At 42.2% G+C, this 13,897-nt stretch overlaps 1 protein-coding gene across 1 annotated transcript in view; it reads right to left on the bottom strand.

The window, feature by feature from the left end:
* The window catches only part of PAPSS1 (3'-phosphoadenosine 5'-phosphosulfate synthase 1), a 151,217-nt gene that overhangs the window by 66,283 nt on the left and 71,037 nt on the right, over window positions 1-13,897 (bottom strand). Inside the window, exons 6-7 of the mRNA XM_088479496.1 lie at window positions 4,957-5,070; window positions 162-273 (exon numbers count right to left, since the gene is read on the bottom strand). Of these exons, the coding sequence (XP_088335622.1) occupies window positions 162-273; window positions 4,957-5,070 (226 nt within the window). The remainder of the gene's footprint in view (window positions 1-161; window positions 274-4,956; window positions 5,071-13,897) is intronic.

The following is a 13,897-nucleotide window of genomic DNA, read 5'->3' as shown; positions in this document are numbered from 1 at the left end:
TTATTTAAAAAAAAAAATCCACAACATAAATTTTGGTAAACTAAATGATAAGATTGTAAAAAAAATTCGTTGGTAAGGCTCGGGGAGTGGGTGGTGACACAGGGATACAGAGTGCAGGTCAGTAACAGAAGGGGATAATAGGATAATCAGCACATGCTTACCATCCAGCAAACAGTCAAAATGAAGGCACTGCAAGTACTCCCTCTCTCTCATAAAGCCATTGAGTGGTGTTGCCCAGCCTTCTGCCAAAACTTGAACCCACTGCATATCAACCTGCACAACAATAAAATAAATAGAAATGAACAAGCAAAAAAGAGAGAAGGATATAGAGAGAACATCCAGTGCTACATTTTAAGTTCTGGTTTATGAATTCACTTGGGGGACATCATTACCTTTTATATATTCTTTTTATTCCACATCATCTAGCTGTAAGCCAGATAACAAAGACAAATAAGGCTGCACAGAATGTGGGACAGATGCATCTTTTACATTCTTTTGTGACTAGTATAATGTTTTTCCTATCCAGTCCTGATATGTTTGAGCATCTACAGAACAAATGCATACAAATAACACCATTAAGAACCTGGTGTAAGTCTGCACAAGAGACGTCTGAAAAGAAAATAATGATAAACCACAAATAAATTGTTAGACATTGCTATAGAAAAAAAACTGCCCAGTTTCTGTTGTACCGTGATTTTATTAATTTATCTGTGCCTCCATGCCAACTTGGGTTGTTTGCCTCTTACAGACATGGAGCAGGCGGTAGTGCTCTGGCATTCAAGTCTATCTATTTTATTTTGAAGTGACGACTCAATAGGGGTGAATAAAAAGCAGATGGGAATAATTTTTAGGTGTTTTTCAATGTGTTTTTAATCTGCACAGGAAGTGCAGAAATTTTGCAATCTGTGATCATTCAATATGACGATACATGACCATAACCAGAAACATGGACATCTGCAAATAAAAATCCATTTTACACAGAAGCAGAATGAGGGAACAAACATGGGATTACCATTCTCAAATAAGCAGGAAAAGGAGCTTTGGTACACACATGAAAAGGTTCTAGACATATACAGTAGTTTGAAAGCTTATGGGCAGTACCCTTTCTACAAAGCAATGCGGAATATGCTAGCGCTATAAAATAGCAGTAAATTTGACCTTCAGAAAATAAGAACAGGATGAAACACTGCATACATACCAGCTGGAGAACATGGACGCCTTTTGGATAAATTGTGGATGGTTCAATTAGCTGTGAGGGTGGCGAGGAGCCCCCAGGAACAGCACCTCATCTCACTCCCTTCACCCAGGACTTGCAGATTTTTGTACGCAGTCCAATGGAATGGCGAACCAAAAGCAGGGAGTCAGGACACACCATAAGTATGGTATATATCCGTGAGGAGTTCTGGGGGGAATCTAATGAATAGACCCCATTGACTAAATACAAATAGGGGGGTATTCAATTAGCCGCGGGGTTTACCCTACAAAAAATTGCTAGCCAAAATCCCAGCGGCGCGGGGAAGCGCTATTCAATAGAATAGCCTTTTTCCAAAAATCGGGACTCACGTGCAGAAACACAGAGTCCACGTAAACTGAGGAATCAATTATTTATTTTCCCGATTTGGTGTTTTTTACGCGGATTTTACCTCGCACCTCCATGAGCTGCGAGGTAAAGTCCAACTGCGGGGACTCGCGCGAGGAATCCCCACTAATTGAATAGGTCCGGCACGGCTAATTGAATATGCCCCATAGTGTAATGGACTAATTCAGCATAATCTTTAAAAAGCTGGGACCAGATGAAATTGGATTTCTTTAAGATTAAAGACACCAAAAGTGATATATTACCATTAAAGGTACGTACACACACACAACGATTTTTTTAACGATTTAACTATAACGACATCGTTATCGTTCAAAAAATCATTCAGTGTAAAATGATAAACTATTATCGTTCATGCGCGTTCACGTTTGTCGATTGTAGTTTGTAGTTCAGTCAGACTGGCCAACTGAATGATTTTCAATAGAAGTTGCAACATTTTTTCTTCATCACACAGAAAATCATTTAATAAGTAAAGTAAAACCAACTACTTTGTAAAACGATTTTCGTTCACTTTTTCAAGGGAAAAAAACTGAACGAAAATCATTCATTAGTTACATCGTTGTGTGTGTACGCACCTTAAGGAATGATCCTAAATTCTTGAATGTACATAATCCTATATTATAATTTGGAGATCTAAGAGGGAGATTTATTAATCCCCCCAAGTGTATTAATGATGTTAAATACTTTATTGAGAATAATACTTATCCTGAGAAAGAGTGCATTACATTTTTGACCTAGACATAAAATTTCAAATTAATAATATGTCTATTTGCAGCTCTGTTGCCATATTCTGGTAACTCTCTAAATACAGTATTTACACCTTTTTGAGCACATGGCCATAGAGCAGGGGTGTGGAACCTTTTTTCTGGCGAGGGCCATTTTGATATATAACATTATTCGCGGGTCAGTGGAGGCCACACCCCCTCCTTGTGATGTCACACATGGGCGTGGCCACAATAGCTGGTGATTACAGCAATGCCCGGAGCTGTAAGGGCAGCGGTGTGACCGTCTGAAGCATCCTAAGGACGCTCCAGGTGGCACTGCTGCATAGATTCTGACTGCATGGTGCCATTCTAGGCACCCCGCTAGCCAGATGAGGCCAGCAGAAATAAAAAACTCAGAGGGCCAGACCAAATGATTCCGGGGCCTTATACCGCCCCTGGGCCTGAGGTTCCCCTCCCTGCCATAGAGGGAAGGTTTCAACAGGAGACAATTTCAACGCTTTTTTTAAGTTATTAACTAATCATGATACTGATAGCAATATTAAAGCGTGTCTATAATGGAAGTTTTTACCTGGTAAAAATCTTGGCAAAGTAATGATTTTGAATTCACTAAAAATACAACTTTGTTTTAAACCGGGGCACCACAACGTTTTTTTAGGTTGGGTAGGCCAAGATATAATTTAATATTGTCTCCCTAAATCTCCGAATGTCGTCCCCTCGGGGGCAGCTGCAGTAACCCGCCTTGCCGCCTACCTGATGACGGATCAGTAACCCTGAGAGCTCTGGTTTTTGCTAATTTGGCCTCTATATGCGGACATCAATGCTTTCCCCTAGCCACCTCACTCACACTAGCAGCTCTATCGTGCAGCTCCGGGAACACATGCAGCCAAAAGTGCGTCTCTGTGTACACAATTTATCCAACCAGCACCGAGAAAGGAGGAGGCAAAATAGTGAGATTGGCTTTCACTAGCTCTGAAGGTAAGTTTACCTGGGAAAGTGTAAACCCAGTGAGGTGCTGTACCCATCATTCATTCAAAGTAAACTTATACTGTACTTAAAATACAATGTATAGAAATGTGCTTTCAACTTCACACTTTGTCAAACTATCAATGGGCTACACAGTGGAGCTGTGTTTCTTATTCTGGGAATATTTGTACTAATGTTTAGAAAAATTTGCATCTACCCAGAAATCCTATGATGAGATTAAGGGTCGTATTCAATTAGGTGCAAAAAGTCACGTTTGGCGATAGGCGTTCGCCAGTGCAAACTTTTTGTGCATAGGTGCGTATCGCGCTATCCAATTGCCAGAGTTTTTGCATTTGCGAAAACTTCATATGCAGAAACCGGCAAAAAGATTTCACCATATCAGAGCATGGAGATAAAATGTGCTACGATGCCATAGATGCTGCTTTTCTCCCACATCAAGTTCCGTTGTGCTTCATTTACAGACTCAGTCACACAGTGTTGCATAACAAATTAATCGGCGCAGTCTCCTGGTGCTTCCTAGTCGCATCGCATTGTGACCAAAATGCATTTTCCACAAAAAAAGATGCCCGGCGCTAGCAGAGTCACAGGGACTGAGTGGCTCACTCGCACTAGGCATCTCGTGCCATGCACTGTATTGAGTCTAGGTGTAGGAGCACACATCTCTATGTACTCTTACCTGCAGCCACGAGAGGAGAATAACTTGGATAGATTATCTACCCCCTTCCTCTCCTGGAGGCTGCTGGTCTCTCTAGCTCCTCCCCTTGAGCTCCAAGCCAGTGGCGAGAGCAACATGCACATCTCATTTTATAAGCGGCATGCGTAAATTATGGGTGGCATTAATATAATTCAGAAAGTACAAGTCATATTCTTAAGGAATACAAGGGCACATTTATGCAAAAGGTATATGGAACATATTTTCACATGCCAATATAGAGAGAAGTTTATAGATTTGAGCATGAACTAATGGGGAAATAAAACCACGTAATAACTGAGCACGCAAATTGTGAATTTTCAACATGGCCACAGACTCAGTGCTGATGCAGATCTTTGAGAAACAAATTGCCGGATGGTAGACTTTCTGCAACATCACTCCGGCAAATTAAGTTATGATAAATAAACCCCTTAATCCTTCAATCTCTAGTTCTGTGGGATAATTTGGTTGAGAATGCAAATATATTTTGTTATAGGAAAGCAATTGCTGCATTACATTAGTGAAAGTCTCAGACTTCTTTCTAGCCCATCTCACTATCACATGTGCACGATTTTCAGACAGATCTCGCACTGATGAGATGTGACAGGGTTCAAACAGGCCATATGTAAGTTGGATTGAAACCTCTAGTTGTATCCACACTGGAAAGTCAGCGGTTCTGGGCGTGTGGTTAACCAATGGGTAAAGGTCTACCCCAAAATTCTAGAATACTGTTAGAACATTCAGTCATCTATTCTGTGGGCAATACTGGTTGCTATAAAAATAATAAACTAGAGAATGTAATCAGCTTCTGATATTAAATGGCTTTCATAATAGATTGCTGCTATTTACTGAATGAGGTGTTTAGTGGACATTATAATAATTCACTCAATTATCAAATGCATAGTTTTGCTTTCAAATGACATCAGTGGATGACTAGATTTTATTACACATTCCATTACCTTACTTATATCCAATGTCGGCAATGTGTCGGCATCGGTCTTAGCCAGTTGAAGTTTGTTTTCTGGTACGTACAGCTCTTTGACTTCATAAGACGCGTCTACAGGCACAATATCCTATTTGAGTAAAGAGATCAGAGAGGAATTAGTGTTTTCAGCTGTTAAACAGATGCATCTAACTTATCAAGAAAGGCGGGGGGAACAAGAAGCAATATCAAAGTCTATATTGTTTTTTCTGCCTCTGGAGTTTAATATATCTTACCATTTCTTGAAGAAAAATAATAAAGTACAAGAGTTCTGTGGGTTTACATGAATATATTTTCTGGACACAGCCTGTGGCTGGGATCATGGGAAGAACAAAGATTCTTAAAGTGCCCGGCCAATGAACCTGGAGAGGACTCCAGGGGAAACTCATAAGGCATTGGATTGAATAAAATATTCTGGGTCCACAGAGGTTCACATTTTTGATTCTGCACCATCCTGACAAAGGTTTGTGTGCAAACTATAGAAGAGTAGGCAGCAGAAAGCAAAGTCACTGTGACTGAATGCATCAACACTAACTAAATGGAAGTAACCCATATATCAGTTACTTAACACACAAATGATGAAAAGAATGTTTACAAATCGATAAAGAGCTTCTCTTCAAGTACAAGTTCTTCTTCTTCAAAAAAAACAAACTCTGAATTTAGACACATTTTGCATTGCTGCTACTGTAGAGTAAAACAGATGTAAAAGCCAAGTACTGTATAAAGACAGTGACTTTTATCCTGCAACATTTCCTGTACCCAATTTATAGTTGTCATTACAGGAAGATAGATTGTTATTTAACAAGTGGAAATAGCACAATGTGTTGAATCCCATGACAACCAGAGATAAGCTTTTTATAGGTTTACTATAAGTTACATTAGTGATGGGCAACAGTAGACTCTATGGAAGCATACGGCCTGCCAAGCTTTCACCTGCTGCCCACAGCTCCTTCCTGCTTTATACCCCCGTTGGCCCCAGCCTTTATTCTCTGCATTATGCCCACCAAGATTCATCCATCGCACGAGTCAGCCTATGCAAACGAACGGGTCATAAATAATACGAGTAATAAACTGGACTTCCTCCTATGGGCTGGGAGCAGGGGACTTTGCATCTGGTGACTTCCTCTAAACAACTCAGGGGGGGTCACGCAGCACATCTTAGATCAGTGGGGGGGGGGGGGGGTTGTGCAGCCTGTACCCAATAGGTAAGAACTGCAATAATATAAGGTAAGAAGCTTCTGGACAGGTCTCATCTCTGGCAGAACTGGACTGAGAATTTGCCAGCCTTACACCTAACTTGCGAACACTGAGAAAATTCTTGTCTCCCATGAGTACAACGAATATTCAAAATGGTTTGTTATGGCTTGTAACACTTGTTTATCCTACCATTATAATACCTGTTGATAAATTATTTTAGCTTGGTTTCTCTATCAATAAATGTATGATTTTCAACTTATTACAAAGATTAAGGGTAATTAGTGGCCATATGGAACCTTCTGTATGTTTTTCTTTTTAAAATTAAAATGTTTGATTGCTAAAATATATAGAACTTGAGGAAAGTCAAAAAATGTACAAACCTTGAGCTTGCTAGAAATGTTATTCCCATTTATTTATACAGCACCACCATATTACAGCACTGTACGGAGAATAATCATTTACATCAGTACTTCCTCTAAGGGGGAAATGTATCAAAATAAAGAGTGATGAAATGGACAAGTTGCCCATAGCAACCAATCGGCATCTATCTAGCATTTATCAAGTAGATTTATAAAAGGATAGATAGAAGGTAGAAGCTAATGATTTGCTTGCTATGGGCAACTTCTCTACTTGTCCACTCTTTGCAAGGTTTGATACATTTCCCCCTAATTGTTTTACAATAGAAGCCCTCTCAGTAAGGTAAATTTTTGTCAGCAGCCAATTAACCAACCAGTATGTTTTTGTACTGTAGGAGGACATCCAAGGAAACACAGGAACAGCCTACAAAGATCCACACACAGATAGTGCCCTGGTCAGACTGTAACTCCTGGCCCCAGTGCTGTGAGTCACTAATGCCTTGCAGTGCAGAGAGGAAAATTGAGAGCAATGATACAAAAGTGTGCATGCATGCTGGCAGGGCCAGGAAATATCGCGCTCAATTGTAACCTTCCGCACAATTTTGCCTAATATATTAACCCATATAACCGATATATTTACTTGATCATCATCACAGACTAAAGTTTTCCCCAAACGTTTTTTTTTAATTAATTAATTTTATACATGTACATTTCCATTAAGTGTAACTGTGGTTTTATAATTACTTACATTTTGAAAATATGAATTGTGGATTCATTATAAGCAGCAGCAGTCCACTAACATATAAAAACCACAATATATAATCTTGTCCGTGCTTCTGTGTTTTATTCATACACAGATGCAGGCATCACGGATCTTCCTGATCCGAGCCTGCATCTGTCTGCCGCTAATGCCCGCTACCTCCCCTAGATCCTGCAGCCCGCACTACCGTCACCCACTCTGCCGCTAACACCCGCTACCTCCCCAGGGTCCTGCAGCCGCTAACGCCCGCTACTTTCCCCAGGTCCTGGCCGTGGCTAACGCCCGCTTCCTTCCCAAGGTCCCACCGCCGCTACCACCCGGAAAGGACAGCCATGTCGATGCACCCAAGTGAAGCCACTTTGAGTACACCCCTCTGCTGGAGGCACCTACTGAGGCTGCGCAACAAGTTGAAGCTTCCTTTCTGTATAATGGCGCAATTGTGAGGTAATAGTTTAAAAACTACAAACTTTCTCAATTAGCTGAATCCCAAAAGACCCTACCCTGGTACAAGAGCTACCTAATAAGAGAAACCCCAAGTCTAAATTTGCCCCCTACCCTGCCTTCCCAAAAATCCCCCATAGACTACAGCAGAAAAATGGTCTAACAGAGTGTCAGAGAAAACTGACAGTTGGCAGCACAGAGCAACAGTTCTACCTGTCCATGTCAAATTTCAGCTCGGTACCTCCTATAGATTTTGAGGTGTAGCCCCTTAAACACCCTGCCCCCCCCCCTCCAGGATTCTCTATGGAGAATTACGTTTTTTTTCCAATCAGCCTTAATATAAGGGCACGACTGTTCCCTAATAATTTACACATTTTGTACATTGGTATCAGACATAATCCAGCTTCCAATATTATAAAATAATAATCTAACACTACAGGGCAACTTCTGATAACACATTCAACATGGCTTCTCTTTCTAAGAAAGATGATCTATTGTTTAAGGGCATGTACCATTCAAGACTTAAGCTGGGTACACATTAAAAGATTTGAAAATGATCCAATATCGTTAACGATTTCCCTTGAACTCCTGGACTAACAATATAGTGCATATACACTAAGCAATTTACTAACGATCATACAATATATAGTTTGTAAACGATTTCCAAATCGACAGATCATTAACTATATATCGTTTCATGTCCCAAAGACCTGACGACCATCTTTGAGATTTCACAAAAATTTACATAATGGGCTGTACTATGAGACACAGATGAATGCACAGATCAGTGAGATCCGTGAATGCATCTGTGTAAGAAAAAAAACAAAAAATGGACTTGGGGTGGTTTTCCCCTAAAAGCACAACCGACCCTGGACAGGGGACAAAAGAAGAAGGGTTTCCCTGTATTTAGCACAACCAGCACTGGGCTCAGCAAGCCCATTCTGGTTTTGGAAATAACAGGTGACAAAATGAGTAGGGGTCCCCTGGACAAAGCATTATGCCTGGGGAGGTGGGGACCTCCCCTATAAAAAGGTCCCCCTCTCCAGGGCACACCAGGCCTGGGCTGATAGACCAGAGTTATACTCGGCACCCCTGGGCGGTGGGTGCCGAATTGATAGTGTAAAGTGTAGTGTAAAAATAGATGGAAAAACATGGTCTTTTACAGGCTCTCCTCTCTCAGCACCGAAATTTCTATCGAGAAATGCAGTGGCTGAGCTGTCATTCAGGAAGTACCGTTCTTAGACGATGGTACTAAGGGCCTGATTCAGAGTTGGGAATAGAGTGAGAGATAGCACTTAACTGTGTATCTGGACAAACCATGTTGCAATGCAAGGGGTGTAAATACATTATTTTTTTTTGCATGTAGGGTAAATACTGGCTGCTTTTACATGTTATCCCCACAAATACTGCACAGCTTTATTATTACTCTACAATTTAGATGAAAGTTTGGACACCTCCTACCCAAATCTAAATCTTTCTGCACATTTTAAATCTGCCCCACCTGCAGTGCAGCATGGTTTCACCAAGATGATCAGTTGAGAGTGATATCTCACTCTATTCCCAACTCTGAATCAGGCCCTAAGTTCTTGTGAAGGAACTTTGTGGTTTTTTTTTTAAGACGACGAGGATGTCTACTTGGACTAGAGGACCTGTCCAGGGATTGAAGGCGAGTATGTGTGAGTGTGTATAATTAAACCTTACTTATGGTGTGTGTGTCTTGTCTTTAATTTAACATTACTTTTGCAGGTGAACTAGAGGTGCCAGCGGGTCCTTAATGCCCCACATGCTGGTGCTTGTGGTTCTCCAAGTACCAACATGCAGGGGAGGCTTGCTGGGGCCTGTAGTTATACTATTAATGACAATGGGCTGATTCAGAGATGGACGGAATTGCACAGCCGCACACAAGCGGCTGTACAATTCCATCCATTTAAAATGCAAATGTAGAAGGAGGTGTCACACACCTCCTTGCTACATTTGCATGATCCTAGTACTGCGACCCAGGTCGCAGCCTGGGATCACAATCGAAACAATCGGACCATCGATCGCGATTGTTGACGATGTTCCATTGGCCAGGCTGTGGGAGTTAGAGCTTCCCGCAGCCAGGCCGGGTCCCAACAGCTTGCGAGGCCAGGATGTCTGCGTACACTCACGCAGACCCTGGCCTTGTCCCTCCCGGAAAACATGGAGCCACATGCACCCGTTTCCAGTAACACTGCTAGGGAACGCCCCCGCTCCGCCTCCCAAACGCCGCAGCCTGTCAATCACACTGTGGGCTGGCAGTCGGAAGGGCTGCACATGTGCAGTACACCTGCTGTGCATGCGCAGTCCTCCAAGCATCAGAGATGTGCGCTAACCATCGGGTTAGCGTACATCTCTAAAATAGGCCCAATGTTTGTACATTTATTTTTACACTACACTTTACACTATCAACACAGCACTTGTCTCCCAGGGGTGCTGGGGATAGCCCCAGACTATCAGTCCAGGCCTGGGGTTCCTTGGAGAGGGGGACCCCTTTATTGGGGGGGTCCAGACCACCCCAGGGATCCACGGCCTGGGCTGACTAGCAGTCAGTCATAATGCTTTGGCCAGGGGACCCAGTTGAAAGGATTCCCCTAGCTGTGGTATTACACCCCCGCTAGAAAGAGTTTGGTGCTGGTTATGGAAAACACAGGAGACCCCTACTCATTTTGTCCCCTGTATTTCCAAAGCCAGGACCAGCTCACTGAGCCCAGTGCTTATTGTGCTAAATACTTGACAAGCACAGATGCATGAATGGATCTCACTGATCTGTGCATGCATCTGTGTCATTAGGGAACTACATATCGTTCATAATTAGTTTTTGTGTACACACTGCATGATATCCCGCGAATCGTTAATAAGATTGACAGATCTTCCTGCATGTAGGGAAGATCGGAAGATTCTAACAATGACCGGCGGGAGCACGCATCGTGATCAAGAGTACACAATGAAATATATGAATGATCTGTCGTTCTGAAGCGTCGGAATCGCCCAAATTGTTCATGATATAATTTAGTGTGTAGGGGCCTTCACAAGCTGGAAGAAAAACCTATTAATTTTGTCTCTAATAGGTTCAGATAATGCTTCTATTACTATTTTTCTCATAAATAAATATACAAAGGCTATGTACAATTTAAAAAAAACCTTGTTAAAAGTTGTGTTTGTTTTTTTAAACATCAATGAGCAACAAAAACGGCCAGACTTATGCTGGGCATATACACGGCCAGATAAAATGTCTGCCAGACCGACAGACATTTTATCTGGCAGCCTGCCAGCCGCAGATGTCGCCGGCATACACTGTGAGATTTCTCTCACAGTGTATCAGCCCAACATCCGCTCTCCGCCCCCAGGGGAGGAGACATTTCCCTGTTCCTTCCATACACTGCCCGATGCGGCCGACAGTTTACCGTGAAATATCGCATCGGACGGGCATGCTGGACAATCCGGCATGCCCGACCGAACAATATTTAACCCTGGGTCGCCCCCCCACACGCTACAATTATCGGGGCGATCCGCTGATATCAGGCGGATCGCCCAGATAATTGCAGCGTGTATGGCCAGCATTATTCTGCATAGGGAATCCTACTTAAATCTTTTCTGTCTTGCTTAATATGGGCTCTGCAGCTCGAAATGAAAAAAAAATGTGGCTAGGTATTGTTATGAAATACAGCAACCAGAACAAATTGTATCTCAGTTACATATATCCAACAATGAAACAAAACCTTCTGCAAACAATTATCTGTGCAAGTTATCTACTATACAAAAACAAGCACACATGAAATTATACTAAATTCTTAGGGTAGTGTCCTATTAAAGAAAAAAGATAAATTTATGTCTAGGTGCAGTATGGAATAGCAGTGTGTAGAAATGTAAATAAGTAACGGAAGACTGATAACGCTGCAAATATGGGGCCTGATTCAGCAGGGAACGCAGTTGCTAATACGCACGCAATCGGTCGATTGTTGAATACTGCGCATGCATCGCAGTGCGCGAACTAGCCATTGCGATCCGAACTGCGATTGGAGAGGCTACACAGACCTAGAGCACAGTGATTGACAAGAAGTGCCGTTTGGGGGGTGATGACGCGGGTGTGGTCAGGCAAACGCAGGCCAGTCACTGGTTTGCAACGCCGTTCCAGAGGCGTGCATAAAGTAACCACTTCTTGGCCATACGCAACCTATGACCTCATAGCGTGCGCTTAAGTTAGCAATTCCTGAGTGAGGTCTGACCTGCCTTAACTGTGCCCATGGCTGCGATGTTACCGATTAATTTGCTATGTTGCCCAAGTATACGAATGTGAGTAAGGAGAAGTGGGCGTCCTTACGATCGACTGTGATCGCAATGCAATTGCAAACATTTGCATTTCACAGCGGATATTAGGAATTGCTTTGCGTGCGTATAAGCGGAATAGCGATCCTTGCTGAATCAGGCTCATGATCATCAAAATGGGTCCTTTGCACAGTCATATTAGCACAGTACTTAAGTTTAGACAGTGAGCTAAACAGTGTACACACCATCACTACATAAGATGCCCATACACGGTGCGATATAGCAGCCTATCCTACGGATCGGTACGATATCGCTGATATATTGTACCATGTATGGGCATGATATCGGCAAGTGCGCGCTCCTGTGGGTTCGTACGTCGCACCTCCAGATCTTACTGTAGGTTCACTTGATCTGGGGATGCGATATACGATCCCATGCAGCTCTATGCGGTTGGGGGAGGGGGCTACCGTCATATCGGGCGGTTGGCTACCCAATCGCACTGTGTGTGGGGACCGCCCGATATGTCAGCCATCTGATCCCCCGTCACATCGCAAGGTGCATATCGCACAGTGTATGGGCGGCTTTAGTCTTGCACTGCAAGTCATGTACCTATCTTATATACACAATGGATGGAGCCACGGTATGGGCAGAGACTATATCCAACTCATCAATTCACTATGAACTAGGGACCTCCCTGAGGTATATGTTACATTCTCTGGAAATTGTTCACACATTTGAATGTTATGTGAAGGTGTTTTATCTGTCCCGACTTGTATTCTAGGCTTAGCAGTCTTCGTAAATGTGCTAGACATGCACATGTATACTTTCATAACTCAGACAGCTGAGGAAACAAAATACATTTGAAAGGGATTCAATTTGATTAAGAAAGTCAACTACAGTAATACTTGGGCTACAAAAATACAACTGTCATTGTAACGAACAATAAATATTAGACATGAAAGACTGGAAATTATTGTCATAAAGAAAAACAAACACACCCCAGCACAAATGATGTATGCTCCTGATCCAGCCAAATGTTCAACTTGTAATTGGAAACTGAAAATGATTAGTACAAGGGATGAGTTAAAAATTCCAGATACAACAGTGTTCCACCACCATACATCAAATGCTGGAACAGAACTTTCAGCGTGCTTGCTGTTCTATGACATAGAGCAGGCTTTCTCTGCAGAGCATCTCTGGGAAGCACACTAATTGCCTATAGCACAGGGATGGGCCACCTTCCAAAGTCCAGCTGTTGATGAATTACATCTTCAATAAAAGGCAGTCTATACCCATCCAGTTGGCCTTATTTATCAATCACCTTGCAGGTTACGCAACAAATTAAAGGCAATGTAATCTACTTAAAGCACCTTGACCTTACTTTTATCCATCCAGGATCCAGGCATGTCACTTTAAATCTTGAAGTTGTGCCACATTAAGGCTCATTTTACAACTACATGTTGCACAAGTGAACGCATCTAACTGCACCACAGCTAAAAACACACTGTAAAATGTAAGTTGGAAGGAGCTCTTATAAACGTCTGCCAGAACTACATTGCACACACACTTCTCATCATGATAGGAAAAGCAGTTTACTACAGATGCTGTCTGGGAACCATCCCTACACATCGGCTTGTAATACATATATTATGCCAAATTTATTACTGAAATGGCTAGAAAAAAAAAAATCACTCTACTTAAAAAAAATCACTGAACCTAAAATTCTTGAAATAAAATATCTACCTGTAACTAACAAATACAGCTACAACATCTGTTACAAGATATTGAAACAAGATAAAGTAAAAGGTTGGTGCTGCACAGTGAGAGCGCCATGAGCACATGATCATTGAGCCCCCTCCTCCTAATGTCACATGCGA

Source organism: Taudactylus pleione, unplaced genomic scaffold (assembly GCF_031769625.1).
Source record: "Taudactylus pleione unplaced genomic scaffold, aTauple2 ptg000236l, whole genome shotgun sequence".
Lineage (NCBI taxonomy): Eukaryota > Metazoa > Chordata > Amphibia > Anura > Myobatrachidae > Taudactylus > Taudactylus pleione.
This window is presented reverse-complemented; position numbering and strand designations above follow the sequence as displayed.